Source organism: Pyrus communis, chromosome 11, assembly GCF_963583255.1.
Source record: "Pyrus communis chromosome 11, drPyrComm1.1, whole genome shotgun sequence".
Classification (NCBI taxonomy): Eukaryota; Viridiplantae; Streptophyta; class Magnoliopsida; order Rosales; family Rosaceae; genus Pyrus; species Pyrus communis.
Genome location: NC_084813.1, coordinates 22,552,594 through 22,574,344, shown reverse-complemented (window position 1 = coordinate 22,574,344; position 21,751 = coordinate 22,552,594). Strand labels below are relative to the sequence as shown.

At 38.3% G+C, this 21,751-nt stretch overlaps 3 protein-coding genes across 5 annotated transcripts; all 3 read right to left on the bottom strand.

The window, feature by feature from the left end:
• Positions 1–1,291: 1,291 nt before the first annotated feature.
• LOC137708739 (transcription factor BIM2-like) lies at positions 1,292–4,705 on the bottom strand. 3 transcript variants are annotated; one of them, XM_068447884.1, is made up of 8 exons: positions 4,570–4,705; positions 4,411–4,480; positions 4,148–4,244; positions 3,483–3,552; positions 3,284–3,379; positions 2,373–2,782; positions 1,859–1,988; positions 1,292–1,746 (listed from the first exon to the last, which is right to left on the bottom strand). In XM_068447884.1, the coding sequence occupies exons 2-8, from the start codon at positions 4,472–4,474 to the stop codon at positions 1,636–1,638; spliced, it is 978 nt and encodes a 325-aa protein (XP_068303985.1). In that variant the 5' UTR covers positions 4,475–4,480; positions 4,570–4,705; the 3' UTR covers positions 1,292–1,635. The 3 variants fall into 3 exon arrangements, with proteins under 3 accessions (XP_068303985.1, XP_068303987.1, XP_068303988.1); XM_068447886.1 differs by having other exon boundaries at positions 1,293–1,746; positions 4,148–4,232; XM_068447887.1 differs by having other exon boundaries at positions 1,293–1,746; positions 4,148–4,282; positions 4,570–4,612.
• A 2,673-nt stretch (positions 4,706–7,378) lies between these two features.
• On the bottom strand, positions 7,379–12,170 carry LOC137708590 (O-fucosyltransferase 27-like). Its single transcript, XM_068447703.1, has 10 exons — positions 11,923–12,170; positions 11,392–11,476; positions 10,933–11,003; positions 10,756–10,844; positions 10,411–10,654; positions 10,180–10,292; positions 9,979–10,069; positions 9,736–9,864; positions 8,650–9,200; positions 7,379–8,251 (listed from the first exon to the last, which is right to left on the bottom strand). The coding sequence occupies exons 1-10, from the start codon at positions 12,121–12,123 to the stop codon at positions 7,759–7,761; spliced, it is 2,067 nt and encodes a 688-aa protein (XP_068303804.1). The 5' UTR covers positions 12,124–12,170; the 3' UTR covers positions 7,379–7,758.
• A 1,686-nt stretch (positions 12,171–13,856) lies between these two features.
• Positions 13,857–16,112, bottom strand: LOC137709225 (uncharacterized mitochondrial protein AtMg00810-like). Its single transcript, XM_068448323.1, has 3 exons — positions 15,216–16,112; positions 14,109–14,171; positions 13,857–13,988 (listed from the first exon to the last, which is right to left on the bottom strand). The coding sequence occupies exons 1-3, from the start codon at positions 16,110–16,112 to the stop codon at positions 13,857–13,859; spliced, it is 1,092 nt and encodes a 363-aa protein (XP_068304424.1).
• Between the last annotated feature and the right edge of the window lie 5,639 nt (positions 16,113–21,751).

Below are 21,751 nucleotides of genomic sequence, written 5' to 3'. Positions count from 1 at the left end.
ACAATTATAGAATAGTTAAAACGTTGCACTGTATGGTTGGCTTACCATATTGCTAAAAACATGAGAGTGTATGATTAGCTTGAAATACTATCACAGAGCATCTCAGTGTAAGTTTTCTCTAAGCAAATGTTCTTTTTAACACATCTTTCTAGGGGTTTTAGTATGAACCGTCTTATAGCATGAACCGAGATTTAAGATTGTTAGATATTTAGTCGTTGAATTCGTAACTAAGAATTTAATGGTTATGAATTTCAGTATATGATATGATCCAGTCTATTTTAGAGTCTTCTTTTAATTTGGATTTAGAGAGAGAAAGTGAAGAATAAAGAAACTATGTTGGTTGAAATGAGTGATCCAATAAAACTTGGTATTGTTTTGCTACTTGTAGTCTTCCACTAACAAGGGAGTAATTCATGCACTTTAATTTAAACGTAGCTTTCAATGTACACAGACACAACCACTTCCAACGACAAAAAACGACTCAAACTTTAAAGTCGTTCAACTCATCAATGGATTTTGACCCATTTAAACTACAAGGACCCATTTGTCACATGAATCCACTCTTTGATTACTCCACATATTGATTAGGTTGCAGATTTAATTAACTAATTTTGAGTATTGGGGATTGGAGATAGAAAATTTCAAAAACATGTAGAATATTTATATGTATTTAATACATTCATTATTTGACGGTCAAATATAATTTGTGTTAATATACATAAAGTTGAGAATGTAATTTTATTAAATACATGTAAGTATTGTAGCCAAATAAAATAAAATTTCAATCAAGTTATACTTTTGTATGACTGAAAGGGGTTTTAGAGAAAATTATTTTGAGTTCCAAAAGCACTTGAAGTGCTTTCTGCTTGTAGCACTAATTATGTGCTTTTTGCATGAAGCAATTCAAATGTTTTTCCACGATTTATTTGTATTTTTACTAAGAATTGGTAAAAAAATATTTCACCAAAAGCATTTCCAATCGTTTTAAAAGCATGTCAAATTTATTTAATTAATCTTTGTTTCCTGTGAAAATATTTTTGAAGTGGTTCCTTTGCATTTCTAATTTTCTATGCACACACACACAAGTGCTTTAGTTGTTTGAAAGCTCTCAAACGGGCTTTTGTTAGAAGCAAGTACAACACAACTTTTATTAAAAACCCAGTGTTTTGATAGTCTTTTTTCTGTCAAACTCTCACAAAATGGCTTCCAGGCATGAGAATGGCTTTCGGTTTACCAAAAAGCACTTTCACCCTTTCTTAATCCGACCAAGATATGGTAAATGAGTGGCATCACACAAACAAATCAACGAAACATCAAGGATTAACGATAAAATTCATGTATGTAGAGAGTTCTTTAAAACGCAGACTAGAACAGAAACCCGCTCCTCGCTATATGCATGGAATCATCCATCTGAAACTTCAAGGTATCAACAAATGAACATCTGACAATCTATCTATGAAATTCCATGCACAGGGGGGCACAAACCATATACAATTGACTGACCTGAACCTAGTTGTTCTGTTTACCATGTAATCTTTGAAACAAAATGTCACCCGCCCACGAGCACCCTCACCCCCAATAAAACCACGAAAACCAAAAATAAGCAGATTTAAGAAAAGCTAGAAACTATCTAGTCTAGCTTTCTCTTGTTCTGAACCGCTTATGCGCCAGTTCAAGTCCCCCATCACAGCTACTTACTTGAGCCTGTGTCATCATTTGATTGTTCATGGATTGGTTCACATGTGCCTGTGCAAACAAATATAAAGTGAGGGAAAGATTGTAGACAGCTATCGGTAACAGATGTAGCAGCCAAAGTAACAATGGGGTTTAATACGACGGATGAAGATCCTAAACGAACCTTTGAACTAGACGCTACAGATGTCAGCCCACTGTCTGCTCGATTCACAACATCCATTTGAACAGAGATGCTGGCCAGGGACAAGTCCAGACCAGCAGATTGCAATGCCTGCGTCAGATTGTTCAAAACCCTGCGCAACACAAACCCAACTCAGAAACAGCGCAGCGATACATTTCCATTAGGGAATTTGTTATAACAATTTTGTTATATGTCAATCAACTATATTTTCATGTCTCTAATGGCAACACTTTCAAATTTATAAAATATCTACCTAGAAAAAGCACTCTTGCCATAGAAAACGATCAGGGAAACTTACAAAGACAATATGCGCATAATTAATCAATAATGGCTATGCACCATGCATGTAGTTTATCAAAACCACTGTATCAAAAATAACAGCTCAGAAAACAAGCTTGACAATAAAACATGGCTGCTACTCCAAGAAAATAAGCATGCTAACAAAAACTTGGCAGCTGTACAATAAAGTTAACGAGAGATCTTCGTGGGAACTCACCCTTGAGAGTAAGCACTCGAGGTGCTACCAGATCCACTATGTTCATCCTGTTTGTTCAGTTTACCATCTGATACGGTTGAAGATGTTATACCCGCCCACGATGGGAATTGGGGTTGACAAGCCATGTTCTGAGCATCAGTAATAGATTCCTGCAAGGGCTGTGTGGGTACTCCACTCCCAACAGAGTCAAAGATGCTTTGTTGTTGCACATTAGGCACTGATTGAGTAGCTAGCCCAGCGATGTGATCCAGTGCTTTGTAAGCAACAGCAGAGCCCAAGTTAGATTCCACTGAGTTTTGAGAGTTTGGGAGCATTGCTGGTGAGACAACCACATTATTCTCATGACCCGAACCATCGTTCATAACTTGAGACTGATCTGCAAAATTTTCTCCAGACCTGTTATGACCTTTCTGTGGCAAACAAATAAATGGGAGGTCGGTAAGTCTCTGCAGGGCAGTTAATCCATACACTTAGCACATCCATATATATTTGGTGACACCGTGACAGTTGCTACCCATACTATTTCTTAAAGTCAGAAGTAACCTCCAAAATTCCTAAATAAGCCCAAAAATATATAGGGTCAGAGTTATCTCTGGTAAGATTTTGTTCTCCCAGTAACAGTAAAAGAGCCTCTCTGCCTGGATTTGGGTGCATGTTGCAATTGTTGTGTGTGGTGTTGGTCTCATGCACCATATACATGTCATTATTTAAGGGTACAACAGATATCCAATGCACGTACTCATGCCCTCTAGCATCCAAAACAAGTACTTTCACTTTTTTCAGGCATCGAAGTAACACCAATAGAAATTGACAAAGCAATACAAAGGTGATAAAGAGTTGAGTCCAACACCATAACACATGCAAAACACTACTGCACACTAAGACACAGATATGAAGCATTAGAATTTTACCCATGGCACCAGTTTTGTTGGCTCTGGACTCCATCCTTGGTACGACCCCTCATACAAATTTACCTTCTCCTGTAAAAATTGTATATACTCTATAACCTGCAAATATGTACAGTAATATTTCAACATGGTGCTGAACACATTCAACCAAAATAAAATGACAATGAGGATACAATATTACGAACATGATTGGAATGCTTACCTCCAACAACAATGAAGCCTTATCTCTTTTCTGATCATTTTGGGGAATGATATCTCTCAACATCTGAAATCTGCCTCAGAAATACATATTGCCCAGGTGAGTGAAGAGTTTATGCCCATGCTACTAGAACAAAAACACCCACATGGCATAAACAGCAGCAAAGAAAGATACAAAAGTATTTAAAGGACAAAACTTCCACACGACTAACAATCTAACCGAACATGAGAACAAGATGGGAGGGAAGACTGCAATTAAAATTCAACACAAAATGAATAAGCACTTGGTACTCGATACTCAAATTTGCTAACTAGCATGAATAATTCGCAAATTCAGTTTCAGATAGCCAAATAGGCATGGAGATTGTTTGCCTGGAAGCTCCAACATTTTGAAGAATTTGGTAATCGTAAAGTTTCGATTTTTAAGAAAAAAAATTCACTTCACTTTAATTCAACAACTCATAATTTGAGTATAACATCAACAGAAATATACTCTCAACTTTTCCAGAAGATACATTGTGGCAATTTCCCTCTACTTATTCGAATCAGAAAATTTTCGAGTTCAGGCAACACGGAAAATCGAATACTATAAACCATAATTGAAAAGGAACAATTAAAGGAGTGTTTGAATAAAAAAAAAGGGTAAAGCTTTGAGCTTGGAGAGCTTGCCTCTCATTAATCTTGCTCCTCCTACGCTGCTCGGTTTCGGAATGCTTGGAGCGGTTCTTCTCCCTGCCTTGCCCTTCTACCTTCACTGCAAATTCCCCTATCAACTCCTCGTTAGCTTCATCCACTCCCCAGTTACTATTATTTTTTAAATAAAATAAAAATTCTTCATTTTTTTCAAAAATAAAATAAAAACCAAGGCAGTTACTACTAGCCTAGCTCACAGAGAGAGAGAGAGAGAGAGAGAGAGAGAGAGAGAGAGAAACCTCCATGAGACACCTCATCGTCGTCTTCAAATTCATCGTGGTGGCCCTTCGAAGGTTTCGCCATCTCCGGCTGCCAAATAATAAATAAATTTCCCAAAATTACATAAATAAATAAATAAACAAAAAACGAAGCCAATTTTACAGAGAGAGAGAGAGTACTGAGGAACTCGGAGGAGGGCGCGGTGAGAGAGTGAGAGGTGGCGGTGGCGATGGTGGAAATGCGGAGGTCCGGGACCAAGGTGGGCGCCCGAATTGGGTCCGACGGAGCTGGAAATAGCGGAAAAAGGGTCTGGTGTTGGTGGTGGAGCTTTTTGTGCCGTTTTGTGTTGATGCGTTGTCGTTTTGGCGTTTTTGTTTCTGCGACAACGTTACAGTAAGACAACCCTGAAAATTTGGAGCCCTACGTGGCGGCTCCTACTCTTTCTATTCCTAAATCATTAATTTTTTAAAATTGAGACCTTAAGATTAATTAAATTATTAAATGTTTTAATCTCAATTATTCTCACAATTAATATTAATTTATTAATTAAATTCATTCTTATAGTGGGCGCCCTTATGTATACCGTGACCCGCCCGCCATCGCGCCTAATTGGTCCTCATTTGTTTTATATTGCCCGCGTGATAATGGGCAGGGATGAAATTTTTTGTCAAATTATCATATCAACTGTACCATATCAAAGTTGTGCCAAAATATTTGTACAATTGTTAATGGTAAGATATTTGTACTGTACAATACATTTTTGGTACGGTAATGGTATTCAAAACCATTACCAGTGGTATACAATACCGTACCACTACTATTAATATTATATAATTTATTATTCATTTATATATAATTAGGTATTATTATCATTATATATGCACTTTATATTTTTTTTCTCTAATCATTTATCCAATCATCTCACCCTCTAACCTCTATTTTCCCAATAAAAAAACCTAAGCATTCATGCGCTGCGACTCTTCATCTTTTCACTCATCTAGCCACGGATTCATCTTTGTTGCTCCAGTTCTAGTGACTCTCTCTCTCCAAAGTCCATCTCATCTTCTCCTTCATCAAATTGTGATGTCTTTCTCCCTGGCTTTGTCTATCAAGTTAATTTTTGTACAATTTTAAAGAATGTAGAGATTAAATTTAGGAATCTTTGTACTATTTTTTTTTTTTGGGATATTGGTTTGTATCAAGCCGAACCTCATGTTTTTTTTTTTCATTTCATTTTTCATTTTTCATTTTGTTTTTTTTTCTATTTAATTAAGGTAAAGGGTTAATTAAAAAATTAATTTTGTTTTTCTAATTTACATGTCATTATAACATTGGAGTGGGGGACCATAATGTGCCACATCAGCGTAGTAACAGATTTTTTAACAGAACTCAAAGGAAAGGATGACATTCATTTGCACCAACTATTTTCAGAGACGATATTGATTGATTTTCAATTTCAGGGACCATCTTGATGGTGTAAGTCAATTTTGAGAACTATTTGTGATAAAAAGCCATTTTTTTAATGATACAAGTGATGTTGGGAATGGGGGAGTGGAGAAATGACTATTCAAGTACAAAAATGAATGTTATTAACCAACCGAGCTTCAAGTACTTCACCATGTTTCCATATAACTAAAAGGTGATCATTTGAGATAATATTTTACACTAATCTTATTCTTCATACATCAATAGTGCGACAGTTGATGCGTTTCATTACATATCTCAGATAATTCTTCTAACATTGGATCATAACAACGGAAAATAATTACCACGCCTTTTTTTTTCTCTCTTACACACTTCTGTTTAATCTTGTCCAGAAGAAAAAAAGTGTGTTGTTATCCCTTCACATAACAATTAACTTCCAAAAGATCTCTTAGGCTTCAAGTGAGAGATCCATAGTACCCTTCTTCCTTGGCAATGTTTGTAACAAGTTGAGATTCATATGGTTGAGCCTTTGGCACGCCTCAAGTTCAAGTCCAAACTAGCCCATTCTTACTTTCTGGGCAGATGAGAAGTGCTTAGCAGCGGCCACATTCCACGCCTCCGGTCCATCCTCCCGCCTTCCGCTCCTTGAACGCATCGTCTCTCCACCAAAGCAACGGGACAACAACCCCAACAAGGACATGAACGAACTCGCCGTATTCTTACTCATGATTCTGATCTTAACTTGGTCTGAAAAGAGGCTTTCAAATTGGAGAAGTAGAAGGAAATGAATAATATTCAACAAGGAAGGCAAGGAGCTGATGAGATTGTTGTTTTTCCTGGTTTTGTTGCTGCTACTTGGACTTCTATCTTTGCTTTTATATAGCTTAGTATTCTTGGAGCTCAAGTTTTGACCCATGTCTCCCATATTTCTGAGCAATTTCTGGGAACCCACAGATTTTCTTGAGAGGCAAACAAAGATTAACCTACATGAGCTTTAAACCCACTTATGTATCTTTCTAAGGCCCCACGTCAACTTTGACCAAGAAAAAAAATTTGACCAATGCGTGGAATTCATATCTGAACGAGGTGAAGAACTCCGGTACTGTGTTGCGACACGACACAAATATAACAACACACGATATATAGACATGATGATACCGTAAATTTAAAAAAAATAAGAAAATAGACATGGCGATTAAGATATAATAAATTTATATTTATTAAAAACAATACACATCCAATTAAATAAATCAACTTATTCACTTTTTTTAAATTTACCAAAAAGCTCATGCCGTGTCCAAGGGGCGTGTCAGCATGTCCGACATTCTTGGTACTTCGAGGTTTCAGAGTGTTCGTGCAACCTATCTTATGTAAGAACATAAGACCTGTATTTTAATCTCACCCGACTACACATTGATTTCACCTGGTTTGAAAGTTGTCCCGGTTCAGACGTCCCTGCACAAGTTTTTTCTCTCGAATGAGTAGAGTAGGTAGTGGTGAACACTTTCTGACAAAGATATGGAAAGAATTAATTGAAGTCTAACAAAGACATTTACCCTTCTGCTCTTGACAAACTTCAATACTTGTATCAGTCTGAAGAAGAGTAAAAAATCTTATAGAAACAATAGAGATTTCCCGAAGGAGATAATCTAAAGCTATAATTTCATACAGAACATATCAGCTTACATCAAAATTGGCTGTGGGGGTTAAATAATGACTATAATTTACATAAAAGAGGCTTAAACAATCCAATAGAGTTGAGTGAGTGCTTCAAAGATGGCCAAATTAGTTCGGTCACTCGTGTTCTTGAACCCCAGTTAGAAAACTTGCATTTCCCGTTTGAAACTGGAGTTGGAGATGATTCCAAACTTGCTTGGATCATACTAATGAAGATATATTTTATGTACAGAACTGCAGACCATTGATGCGACTCAATCAGCCCGCTACCTTTCTCCACCCTCGAGCTCTTCTTGATCCTCCAACTGAGTTTCTTCTTTGTTGCTTATGTCTCCATTACCACCATCATGATCTCCATTATTCTTCCGGAAGAACAACCCCGATGAGGTGGAGTCGTCTTCTTCTAGAGTTTCTTCATTTTCCTTGTCTTTTGGTTTTGACTGCAATGTCAAGTCATTCTCCATCCAAGCAGGGCAATAGTGCACGACTCCAAGAGCAGAAAGAACTTGAGAATGACTAGGAGTTGAAGCATGAGGTGATGACGTGGCATTGATTGATTTTCCAGCAGGATCTTGCCTTAAGCAAGAACATTCTGGGACTGGATGAGAAATAAAAGACAGCGGTTTTGATCTTGCGGAAGCTTCTATTAATCCATCAACTAATCTCTTTCTCAAATGCTTGCGTACTGACATCAGCCAAGTATGGTTTGCGTGGTATAGGTGGTCATGAATTTCATCTAAAAGCTTGGCGACTTCTTTTCTGCATTCAGAAAAACACAAAATGAATTTTTGAGAAAACACAGACATTCGTCATCAAGGGAGCAACCGAATACAGCAATTTCTCAATATATAGATACACATAGTACTTTTAGTTTGCGGTTAATGATCACAAAAAGCTGTGTATTGACCAAATTGTGCTCACTAGCCGCTCGTCAGTATGCGTCCATAAACACATCAAGCTTTGAAAGAAAAATGAAAAATAAACTACAATGTATTTAATCTAACAGCTCAAATGTTTCAAATCTCATATCCTGATCCCGATATGAGAAAATTTTACATGCATAGTTTATGTCATAAAATAACTACAAACAGTGAAAGACCTTCCATTTATTAATCATGCAAATGAGCAAACACGTATGTCCAGATGAAGCTGCGTACCTGTCTGGTCTGTATGTCTTTGATTCAGCTGATTGATAGAGTCGGTGTCCCATTACCAAGCTCGCAAAATTTGGGTGTCCCTTACCATCAAAATCAAATCCAGGGATAAACACATCAGCTTCAACGCATATCACATAATCAATTGCTTCCCACAGAAGTTTATGAGCATTGGTCCTCAATTCAATAACTGTACTATCAGGCTCGTTATCACTCTCCGCTACCCAACCCCACCAACCTTCAATATTATAGGATTTGGGCCTGGCTGGGGGTGGTGGAAGTGGGCGAGGACGAGGGCCTGCATTTTTCCATGCCTCAATTTTCATCTCTTCCTCAATCATTGGTGGACTCCTGGGATTGCGATCGACTAGGTTAGCTTCGCGACCATACATCCTACTAAGCTCCCAAGGCATGCTGAGGGAAGTCCTATCAACGACATTTTCAAACATTGCACGAAGAGGGATCAACGTCCTTTGGCCACCAAAGATTTCTCCCCCCGAGACATATATTATTGTGTCCCACAAGTACCCATATGCACGAAGAATAATACCAATCTGTAGAAATTCAAGGAACATAGACAAAAGGTTCAATAAGACCATCTCCAAGGAGATGTCAAATCCTAAGTGGAATGTCATGTAATCAAATTTGAAGGTAAGAGCAAGCTCCAACCGATATGTCAATCTATGTGGATTGACATATGAGAAAAGGTGATGTCAATAATTTTTAATTATTTTATTGTGGGTCCCATTAATGCACCAATTATAGATCTTTGAAATTTATTTTAATTGATTTCTTTTTAAAATGGGTCCTACAAATATCATTTATAACAAAAAAACCATATGAGTTGGCAGTAGAGAAAATTTGACATTACCACGTCAGCCATCAAATTAACATTTGACATTTATCTTTTGACATCTCCTTTGGAGATGCTCTAAGAAGTCATTTCTTATTAAAGGATGTAGACAATATTTTTGGCGAGTTAATTCAATGCTAAATAGACTTGCAGTATATATTACAACCAACTTTATAATATTTACTTCATCGCCATTATGAACATTACTTTTGTTTTGTAGCCACATCGCATCTTACCTCTTCTGGCATTAGGGGGCAAGAACCTTTAAGGCGTTGTTTTGCAGAATTCACCGAAAGCTTTCCCTTGACAATTCCACGTTTTATCATCCATTGTCTTTTGTGTTGAATGAGTTCCGTGTGTACATCCTTCGGAAGACAAACATATGAAAATCAAACGCTATGAAAGAGTTCCAAAAGAATAATATATGATGCAGTCCAGGGTCAAATGCTATGAGCCTATGAATGATTCAAAGCAAATACCTGAAAGAGTTCAGCACAACCATGATATGCCAAAGCCTCCCGGGTCATGCCAGGGTCAAATGCTATGAATGGCTGTCCAGGAGCCTTTAATCTAAAGAGGTAGAAAATATTATACGTGAAAAGCCATGCTGATGAGAAAAAATTAGATACCACACATTGAGAGAGAGAGAGAGAGAGAGTAAATGGATGCTGGTGGTTGACCTTTGTAAAATTTCGGTGGCAAGCTCCTGGACCTCCTGTCGGAACCTAAGGGCGTGAAAAGCAACCCTACATCTCAGCCTCTGATACTCTTCAAGATCGGGTGGCAGGATAGCCTACATTACATCCAAAACAAGGTAGTAACAGTTATATCATTAAACGAAGAAATATAATACTCACTTCCACGGACTCAAGTTATGAGTACAGTGCAATAGAGAGAGCAGACACTGTTACCTGCAAGCATCCACCGTCAGACACAACTAGTTCAACTACTAAATGCTTCTTCAAAATTGGAAGAACATTGTTCTTGTAGTAATATGGTGAAGCAGAGTAAGGCGCTTTAAACACTGGAATGTTCTTTTTTCTCCTTTGCCCTTTAAGATTTTGGGGAAGCATCTTCACAACTTTGACGTCTTTTGACAAGGCTGCCATGAATTGGTCCTCATTGTAGAGATAGGCAAAACTTTTAAACTGAGAGCTACGTAAAACCATAAGACACAAACAATAAGTACTGAATACATCAATTTAGGGCACGAACAAACAAAGCCGAGATTATAATAATTGTCCAAAAAGGTAAACCTTATGCCCTTGCTGCTTGTGGTCGATTGGATCTCAGGAATCACTAACGTTGCATTAAGAAACCGAGAAACCACAACTACATCACATATCTGAAAAAACAATAAGATGCTGCAGCTGTAAACTTATAAGACAATTGAATACAATCGAGAAAATGCTATTAAACCATGACCCCCTTACCGAATTCCTGATCTCATGAAATCCACCTTGTATCCTGACAAAGATAAACCCGCTGGTATCTGAATCGGGTTCTGTGACACACAAACACATTTCACTTTAGAATGATTCCATATTTGTTCACAATTCAAATAGATAAACAAACATCCTGAATACAAATTTCAAGGTTTCCATACACAAAATTTTAAACATAAAGCATATCCTTCTGGGCTAATCACGATTATAATTACACTGATCAAGTTAAACCAAGGACCCCACCGGTTGTGTTAAATTTACAATCCGACATAAAGTAAGATTTTAAACTTTCTTTTTCTTAAGAGAAAGAAGTGTTATCATCAACCTTTTTGGTAGCATTGATTCTGCAGAGAAAGTCCTTAAACCGAAATAAGTGTCCAACATAAGCCTCCAGAAAGCATCAAACCAATATCGAAATCACTATAGCAAGATGAAAAGCAGGCTAACCGGCGTAATGTCCTCTGGGATTTGCATTCGGCTGCAAAGATTCGAGATGCCGAACCGGACCCCATAGCCTTCTATACATTGGACTCTGCACGCACACCAAAGTAGAAGGATTAGTAAAACTGATTTCAGAAAACCAACAAAATTGATAAATAACATAATTGATATAAAAAACAAAAAAAACGGATCCACACTAAATTCACACGCTCAAACCAAACCGATTTCAGAAAACCAACAAAACATTTTCTTTCTGAATTTCCCATAATATCGAAGACAAAAATCCCCAAAAAAATCAATGTCACAAAAACAACAATGATTGCCACTTTCAGAGCAAGAACAATACTTTACCAGAAGAAAACAACAAAACAAACATAACCCAGAAACAGAAACACACCCAGGACTCAAACTCCACAAAAACATGAGAGAGAAAGAGAGAGTGAGAGGAGAGAGAGAGCAGTTAAGCAGAGCAGATGAACTTGAGAAAGATGAGATCTTTGATGTGGGGGGGGGGGGGGGGGGTTAAGTGAAACGTACAGTCTTGGAGAAATTCAAGCTGTCACCAATGGCTCTTCTGGGGAAGATTGTGATGGAGGAGTGGAACTCTGAAGCAGCAGCCCCTTCTGTGAATCTGGCCAGCAGAAAGTGCACAAAGAGAGAGATTGCTGAAAGAAACAGACCAACCAGTCCAACCCATTTCATCTTTGACTTAAACACCATCTTCCCCTCCCCTTTCATTGAAACCCCACTTCAGGATCAGAACTACAGCTGCAACCGGTTTTTGCAGAAGCACGGGGTGAGAGAGAGAGAGAGAGAGAGAGAGAGAGAGAGAGAAGTGGTTTTGTTTGAGTGGAAAGAAAAGTCACAGAGAGAGAGATAATGCGGCACGTGCGAGTGAGATGCACATACACACTACATTTGAGTGTTTGAGTTGAGAGGGACCAGGCATGGCATTTTAGTACATTAAATATTTGATGTTTTTAATAAATAGCTGTCCGATGGCATCCCACCTTCTGCTTCAGCGCGTGTAATCATCGCCAGACCCAGTTGGTAAAGAGGGCAGGAGGGTGTAGGATAAGCTACGGCGAAGCGTCGGATATATCTGGTGATGGTGTATGATTGGAAAAGCGAGGTGGGATGGTGTTGGAGTTTAGTCACGTGAGGTAAAGAAAATAACTTACGTATAATGTGTTCATCGTTATATTATATTTTGCTCTAATAATATATTATTGTGTATGTTTCTCTTCACATAACAATGTATTATTAAACTGAGATATCGCGGTGATATAAATTCATTATATGTAAGTTATTCTCGTTTGTAGGGTTTTTGTAGAAGTTTTGCTTGTGTGTGAGGGTGTGTGCGTGTGGTAGAATATAGATAAAAGGGTATTTGTGTGAAAAGGAAAGAAAGGAGCTTTTGGGTGGAAGGATGAGGTGGGCACAAGGAAAAGTTTAGTGGTCACCATAGATTTTTGCATCATTTTGAAATTTCAATGGGGAAGAAGAAACTGATAATGCAATGATGTGGATAAATGGTAGAGATTCTTCGATTGTATTTGTATCTTTCGTCACATAACGAGTATATAGCTAATCGGTTACACATCAAAACCGCTAAGTAGGAGTGGCATAAGGATGTGCAGGTAATGCCTAGGCCGGCCATCTCTTTATAAATATTTTATCTATGCTAATTTTTGGTAAGCTTTTGTTATGCACTTAAAACTTAAACTCCGTCTCTATTTTTAGAGTAACTGAATTGAGTATCGGATATTTAGCCAACCCCTCCACTCACCTTGTGAGCGCGTGTGTCGCTTTGGTCTTGATTAAAAAACGTTATTTGTTTTGTAACTACAATTTCATCAAATCTGAAAAATGACGAAATTTTGTCACCACAATTATTGTAGATGAAAAGTTTACATGTGGTACTAAAATATCATACTCAAATTTGTTTTTTCAAAAAAAAGAAAAAAAAGTTTTATAAATACAAATTCAGTTGTGGAAATGGTACATCTGAAAATGATTGATCTAGTAAAGTTTTGTCAAAGAAACGAAATAGGGAAAAAGACAATTGAAACAAAGACATTAATTAATCGATTAATAAAAGGGATTGTTCAAAGTTATGTCCTTTATCAATAATTCTTTAAAAAAGAATTGTTCTTTTATTGAATTTCATTTCATTTAATCCCCAACGTACACATTTCCGACTTTATTATGTTGAATTATTTCTTCGTTAAATTTGATTAAAGGTCTTCGTGGTGAGAGAGTGATCGGAAGATAGTTCCGTGGTAAAAAAAATCAGATTTAAACTCTCGTGGTCAACTCTGTTAAGATTTAAACTTAAAATTAACATATTTCTTATCTATCTGTTAACTCATTCAATCTTCATAACTGAAAGAGAAAAAAACTTATTAATCCAAGACTGTGAATTCGTTAATCCATGCTTCGATTCCATTCAAACATCTTTTGTCCATTAATCAGGGAATTCCATGTAAAGGTAATGAAGGAGGCTCCAGACGTTCAGGGTAAGGCGAGCACAGCACCTGAACCTGCTCCTGCAGAAATCTGATGTATCCCATCACTTCGTGAAGCACCGATGCCGTGTCCGTCTGCAACACACCCAATTTTCCAAGTTCCCAGAAGAAGAAAAAATATTTTCGATGAATTTGCAAAAATATTATCAAAAAATAATTAACTGGGTGGCTTGATTTGGGTTTTTGCAATTCCACCCTGCCGTAGGTTGAAACGAGCTGCTGCAGCGCTGTGATTTGTTCTCCGTGCTTCTCTTTCCTCTGTACATTTGCAGAAAACCAGAACCCATTTGGTAAAAACAGAGACGAATATTGTTCTGCTTTGCAGAAATGGCAAAGAGAGAGTGCGAGAGAGAGAGAAGAGCATGCAGAGGGTGTGAGTTCTGGAGAGAGAGAGAGAGAGAGAGTAGCATGCAGTGACGCAGATGAGCTTACGGGGTTTTGTTCTTGTTGAAAGGTCGTAACTTTCCGTTGCCGGCCGACGTGCGATTCTCCAATTTCGTCTTTTTAGCCAATCATTTTTTCTCAAATGGTAATGGAATCGAAGAATGGATCAACGAATTCATAGCCTTGGATGAATGAGTTTTTTTCTTTTTTGCTTATGAACGTTGAATGGATTAACAGATAGACGAGGAAGATGTTAATTTTGAAAAATCCTAACAGAGTTCATAACGAGGGTTTAAATCCGAATTTTTTCACCACGAAAGCTACCTTCCGATTACCCTCTCACCACGGGGATCATTAATCCAATTTATCCTTATTTCTTCCATGGGGACTTGGAAATACTCATAACTCTGATACAATTGTGTTTTCATCGACACTCGGTGAGAAGCATATCAAGGCTTTGACTGCCTTTTTGTTTTGATTTAGAATATGAGAAGAAGAGTTATTTTTCGAATGTTGTTATTAGTACTCTGAGGACTTATTTGGTATTCTATTTGAGTTTTAAAATTTTTAACTTAAAAACTATTTTTCAATTCACAACTCAAAAATTTGTTTGATGAGCTTGTTTTTGTAAGATTGGATCCAATCTGTTGTCTTGAATATTATCTGCTGCAATTGCAGCAGAGTTTTATATACAGTTTTACTACATACGCATGCAAATAAACAAACCAACTGGAAGTGGCATCCTTGCTGTCCACTATGCATAATCATACATCCTTAGGTGGTAAACCATTTTCCAGTCTGTAAAGCACAGTGCAAACTGTAAAGCACAGTGCACTGCATGAGGAGCATCTTTAACACTTAATGCACGGGAGAAGTACCCTGAGGTGGACTTCATCTAACAGCCCCCCGCAAGCTTACTGGTGGGGAGACAACTGGAAGCTTGGAAACCAGAAATTTAAACCTTGACGAAGATAACCCTTTGGTAAAAATGTCAGCCAGTTGGTCCTGAGAACAGACATAATGAACCAAAAGCTGCCCACGAACAACTTTCTCACGAACATAATGAAAATCAACTTCCAAATGCTTGGTTCTGGAATGAAAAACGGGATTGGAAGCAAGAGCAATCGAGGAGACATTATCACACCATATAACTGGTCGAACCAAGTGCAAATGGAGATCACGATATAACGATCGTAACCATGAGAGCTCAGCGGCAGTATAAGCCAATTGCCGGTACTCCGCCTCGGCACTCGATCTTGAGACAGTCTTCTGCTTCTTCGAGCTCCAGGACACAAGGTTTGAGCCCAAATAAATACAGAAGCCTCCAGTAGAATGACGAGTATCAGGGTTACCTGCATAGTCTGCATCAGAATAGGCTGTTAAGGTGGCATCTTCAGGTCGATATATTAAGCCATGACTAAACGTTGCTTTTAAGTAACGAAGTATGCGTTTAACCGCTGCCCAATGTGTGTTCTTTGGTGAATGCATGAACTGGCACACCTGATTTACAGCGTACGACAAATCAGGCCGAGTTAGTGTTAGATACTGTAAAGCACCAACAACACTACGATACATTTCTGGATGCTCATGGGGATCACCAACATGTGCACTCAATTTCTGACCAGTCACCACCGGAGTAGAAATAGGTTTGACATCAGTAAACTTAGTTCGAGTGAGTAAGTCTAAGGCATACTTAGACTGACTGAGATGCATGGAATCACCATTATATTGGACCTCAATACCCAGGAAATAATTCAATGGTCCCAAGTCCTTCATGGAAAACAAACTGCCAAGTTTCTTTATCAAATTTGCCATTTGAGTAGAACTATTTCCTGTAATTAAGATGTCATCGACATAGACTAACAGGAGAAGATAGACACCTCGTTTATTGAAGACAAACAAACTGTAGTCACAGGTGGATTCTTCAAAACCGAGTTGAAGTAAAAAATCCGAAAACCGTTAAAACCAAGCCCTAGGCGCTTGTTTTAAACCATAAAGTGAACGTTGCAACTTACAGACATGGTTGGGAAACTGCTGATCAATGAAACCTGAAGGTTGACGCATGAACACATCTTCAGATAAATGGCCATGCAAAAACGCATTTTGCACATCGAGTTAGCGCACAGGCCATTTCTTGGACACGGCAAGACTCAAGACAAACCGAATGGTGGTGTGCTTAACCACGGGACTGAACGTCTCATTATAATCCACCCCAGCTTTCTGGTGAAAGCCATTGGCTACTAAACGAGCTTTGTGACGCTCGATAGTACCATCAGCTCTTCTTTTAATCTTGAACACCCATTGGGAAGCACATTCATGGTATGATGAAATGGAACTAAAGTCCACGTCCCACACCGTTGTAAAGCATTGAACTCCTGGACCATTGCATATCGCCATTCCTCATGGTTGACTGCCTGGCTGTAACAAGTAGGTTCAACAGACACAGAATCAACGGCAACATGCATAGCATACTTAGGGTTAGGTTTGATAACCCCTGACTTGAATCGAGTAGTCATGGAATGACCCGTAGTACTAGGTTCATCAATATGCACAGGTTGAGAATCCACTAATACTTGCTCATTGGGTTGAAGGGAGGTTCCTAAACTTCGGCTAGGTTCAACAGGGGACAAGTTTGTATTTGGCACGGTGGTGGAATCATGAAGGGAGTCTGAACATGGGACAGAGGTCGAAACTTGTGGGATAGAGGTCGTGACTTGTGGGATAGAACAAGAAACATTTGGGCTAGGATTAGGCAAAGCAGGTAGGGAAGAATTACTAGATAAGGGAAAGTTAAATAATAACGGGGGTGAAAAATTGTTACCTGGCAGGTCAACACTCTCAGACGAAGACATGAGTCCCTTAAAAGGGAAAAAGTCCTCATCGAATAGGACATGGCGAGACAAATAAACTCGTCTTGTGGACAGATTCAAGCATTTGTATCCTTGATGATTGAGTGAGTATCCAAGAAAAACACATGGTTTAGACTTTGGTTGCAATTTATGTTGATTGTATGGTGTTAACCAGGGAAAACAACGACACCCAAATACTTTTAACATGTCATACTTTGGTTGTTTTTGAAAAATTTTCTCAAATGGTGAAGTGTTTGAAAGCACACGCGTTGGCAAGCGATTGATTAAGTATGTAGCAGTTAAACAAGTATCAACCCAAAATTTATGTGACATGGAAGATTTGGAAAGCATGACAATGGCAGTTTCAACAATGTGGCGATGTTTGCGTTCTGCTAAACCATTTTGTTCAGGGTGTTTAGGGCACGAAAAGCGTTGTGAAATACCATGAACATCAAGAAATTGCTGGAACACATGACTTTTATATTCACCACCTTCATCACATTGAAGAGTTTTGATTTTGCAATTAAACATATTTTCAACTTTGGCTTTAAACTTGACAAAGATTTCAAACACTTCAGATTTTTGTTTCATGGGAAAAATCCAAGAATATCTCGAATAATCATCAACAAACAAAACATAATAACGATAACCTTCATTAGAAATAATGGGAGAACACCACACATCAGAATGTAGAAGTTGTAAAGGAAATTTAGACATAGACTCGGAAATATTGAAAGGTAACCTAGTGCTTTTACCTAGAGGGCATGACTCACAAAAGGGTACATCACAGGCACCATCAATAGATACCATTTTATTTGAAACTAAAAATTGAATTATTGGTTTGGCAGGGTGACCAAGACGAGCATGCCACGTTGGGGCCGAAACCCTTACACCCACACACGCAGATACAGAATGCTTGAAATGTCCACTGCCATTTGGAAATGGGTACAACCCATTCTCACATCTCCCTCGGAAAAGCATCTTCCGTGTCTTGAGGTCCTTGACAAGAAAGAAATGGGGAAAAATGATTAGGTAACAGTCATTATCTAGGGTAAACCTATGGGCAGAGAGTATATTGGTGGAAGCATTAGGACAGTGAAGGACATTTCGTAAAACAAAGGAGCAAGCATTAGTTTCAAGTTTATTTGAACCATAGTGTGCAATCGAGATACCTGCATTATTACCTACACCTCCCACGCCTTCATTCCCATTGTATTCTTTGGGATTGATCAAGTTCTGAAGATCAGGAGTTATGTGCGCGTTGGCACCTGTGTCAAGGAGCCAAGAGCCATTCTTTTGTTTGTTCAGGGTGATAGGTGAAGACGTCATTGCTGAAAGACGGGCAGCTGGTATTCATCCTTCGAATGTAGTGTTCATGCGATGGTAACAATCAAGGGCATGATGTCCTGGTTTACCACAGATTTGACAAACTATTCTTTCGCCATAAGAAATAAACCTGTCTCCATTACTTTGGGTATTCTGCAAAGGATTGTTGTTGCGAGAGTTATTTCCTCTCGGAGCTGCACCACGGTTGGAGAAGTTGCCACGTCCTCCACCACGAGAACGTCCACCACTACGTCCTCGTGAAGCCACAAAGGCATTGACAGCAGTGCCTTCAACCAAAGGAACGTTGTGTTCTGCCAGTCGCCTTTCCGTAGTCAGCAGCAAGGATTCAAGAGTTGGATAAGTGATAGGAATGTCACGTGCTTGTGCAGCACTCACAGTCATCTCGAACGCTGGCCCAAGATTATTCAACACGATCTGAACCAGTTCGTCGTCACTCACAGGTTGCCCAGCAAGGGCAAGGTTGTCAGCTAGTGCATTCATTCGATCCAGGTAATCCGCCACAGATAGATCACCTTTTTTTGTCTGCAACAACGCATTTCTCAGAAACAAAATGCGATTTTGAGATGTGGATGCATACCTTTGCTCTAGAGCTTCCCAGGTAGCTCGAGCCGTTCTTTTGCTTGCCACCACAGACAAGACAGAAGCAGTGAGAGATCCATTAATCCAACTAAGAATCATTTGATCCTGCTGCACCCAAGTTGTGTATGCAGGATTGACAGTAGCAACACCATCAACATGTTTTGCAGGACATAACACCGTGCCATCAACGTAGCCCATCAGATCCCTACTTTTCAGAATAGGGAGAATTTGTGCCAACCACAGTGGGTAGTTGGTCCTATCTAATTTGATATTGATGACAGTGGAGAATGGCTGGAAGGTAGGAGTTTGGGGGTTGGATTGGACCACAGGAGCAACGGGAACATTGTTTTCAGCCATGGAAGCGATGTTGGGAAGGATGACAGGACTAGGATCTTTGTCGTTTAGACAAAAAAGGCTCTAGAAACCATGTAAGATTGGATCCAATCTGTTGTCTTGAATATTATCTGCTGCAATTGCAGCAGAGTTTTATATACAGTTTTACTACATACGCATGCAAATAAACAAACCAACTGGAAGTGGCATCCTTGCTGTCCACTATGCATAATCATACATCCTTAGGTGGTAAACCATTTTCCAGTCTGTAAAGCACAGTGCAAACTGTAAAGCACAGTGCACTGCATGAGGAGCATCTTTAACACTTAATGCACGGGAGAAGTACCCTGAGGTGGACTTCGTCTAACAGTTTTGTGAAACATGAACTCAAAAATAACTAAAACTCTAGCGTGAAATATGAGAACAACAAAAATTTATTTTTATTGTTTTTTTTTTCTTCTTTGCGACATATGCAGGACCTTGGCGTTGAGGCTAGCGACACCAAACATTAATTCAGAGTAATTGGCGGTGATGAGAGATATCTTTCCGGCGATTAAGAGAAATGTTCCAACGATTGTGACATAGAATCTTTCCGACAACGCAAATAATTTTTTTCACACCATCCCCAACCCACCGTCCTCTCACTCTAATCACCCAATTTTCAATGGCAACATTTGAAATTAGCAACCCACCACCATATATGTGAACAAAACCCACCTAAAGATAGCATGATTTCATAGTATGAAATGTGAAATTGAGAGTTCCAAATCAAGTCGTCAAGATATTGGGTATTGGTGAGTATTTTCCAGGTCGTTTCTCGGATCCCAACCCGACCTTAGTATCCTCCCTCAACCACCATTGTACAGGCAAGTTTTTGAGTTATATAGCCTAAATCCCTTAAGATTTGAAACAGTTTCTAGGTTCGATACCAAACAAGTTTTTGGGTTGTAAAAAAATTGTTATTGAGAGAAGTTCATCCAAGTGGTTTTTAAATATTAGAATTTTTTTAGTAGAATAACAAATAGCCTTAAAGTTACATTGTTACTTTTTATATTTAGAACGAAAAGTACCCTTTTAGGTCTAGAATGATTCATCACCAACTTTACCGTTATTATTTTAATTTAACCACCTATCACTAAGTTAGAGTTTCACGCAAAAGACCTCAATAATGTTAAAAATGAACATTATACATATAAGATGTATATATCATTTTGTTATATTTTTGGTGCGAGACTATTTTTCAAACAATATATGTGAGTGAGAGTGTTAAACTGTTAATTCCATTAATTAGAAAATTAAATCATCTTCTTCTTACCAGAAATAAAAAAGAGTAAGAGCATCCCCAATGAGAGCTCCATATGGGGCTGGAAATATAGCCCATTTTAGAGTTCCGACGAATCTTTAGGGCTTTATAAAAGAATATCTCTCAATGAGGGGCTATATCTTTCGGGCTCTATACGAGGCTATATATATTTATTTATATAGTAATTTGATTAAGCGATGATTTTTTTTTTTTTTTTGTGTTAGCTTTTTTAAGTTGATTTTTGGACGTGCTATCTTAATTTATTAATTTTTTTTATGAACCCTTCAACCTAAAAAGTTCAAATTGTGACAAAGTTAGATTTCATCACTTATGAATCGTTCGTTGGATTAGATTCATTTATCTCAATCTCATTCGTTGAAAGAAACAAACCCCCACTTCGCCCTTTGAAATATTTTGATTTTCACGTATAACATAACAATTTACCTAGCACCAATTGGTAAATTAGTATCATACAATTTTGGAAAATTATTTGAAAATTTCACCGATCAATGCCCATAAATGTTATATCAATTTGAAATTTTAATTCTTATGAAATTTAAAACAATCATTAATTAGCCAAATTGCATGAAAAACAAGTAAGAAAAAAGAATTAAAAAAATAATAAAAGAAGAGTATAAGTGTATTTGCAAGTGGTGGGAAAGTGCTAAAATTTTGCTCACAGGGGTTTCTACTTTTTTTGTGGGACTCACTGTTTTTTTGGGCTAAATGTAACTTGATTTTATGCTACTCAAGAAAGAAAGTTACTAGGTCTAGTGGTGGATCTAACTTTATTTTCTAGCACATTGATGATAAAATCTCACTGAGACTAGAAATGTGGTAGGTCCCATTGATGATGCCCTAACAAATTGTTTAATTTCAGTTTCTAGATCTTTCTCGGAACCCACTGCCGTAAACACAACCGCCCCGCGGAAGCTATTCGCCAACTCGCATCCTTCATTGCCATTGGATGTCAGGGCGCGTAGCAATCACATCCGAACCACGTGCTCCCACGTGGCGGAATCACCGCGCGCATAGTGTCACTG

Excerpts from the sequence above, each read along its gene's own strand:
- LOC137708739 (XM_068447884.1), bottom strand. The coding sequence starts at position 4,474 with ATGGCGAAACCTTCGAAGGGCCACCACGATGAATTTGAAGACGACGAT. Across the intron at positions 4,245-4,410 it reads CGATGAGGTGTCTCATGGAG|GGGAATTTGCAGTGAAGGTA; the intron begins GTTTCTCTCTCT and ends AGGAGTTGATAG. Across the intron at positions 3,553-4,147 it reads AGGAGCAAGATTAATGAGAG|ATTTCAGATGTTGAGAGATA; the intron begins GCAAGCTCTCCA and ends TTTCTGAGGCAG.
- LOC137708590 (XM_068447703.1), bottom strand. The coding sequence starts at position 12,123 with ATGAAAGGGGAGGGGAAGATGGTGTTTAAGTCAAAGATGAAATGGGTT. Across the intron at positions 11,004-11,391 it reads TCCCAGAGGACATTACGCCG|AACCCGATTCAGATACCAGC; the intron begins GTTAGCCTGCTT and ends TGTGTGTCACAG. Across the intron at positions 10,293-10,410 it reads CTGACGGTGGATGCTTGCAG|GCTATCCTGCCACCCGATCT; the intron begins GTAACAGTGTCT and ends GATGTAATGTAG.
- LOC137709225 (XM_068448323.1), bottom strand. The coding sequence starts at position 16,112 with ATGGCAAATTTGATAAAGAAACTTGGCAGTTTGTTTTCCATGAAGGAC. Across the intron at positions 14,172-15,215 it reads TTCCAGTTGTCTCCCCACCA|AGGAAAGAGAAGCACGGAGA; the intron begins GTAAGCTTGCGG and ends GCAAATGTACAG. Across the intron at positions 13,989-14,108 it reads TCGTTTCAACCTACGGCAGG|ACGGACACGGCATCGGTGCT; the intron begins GTGGAATTGCAA and ends GGTGTGTTGCAG.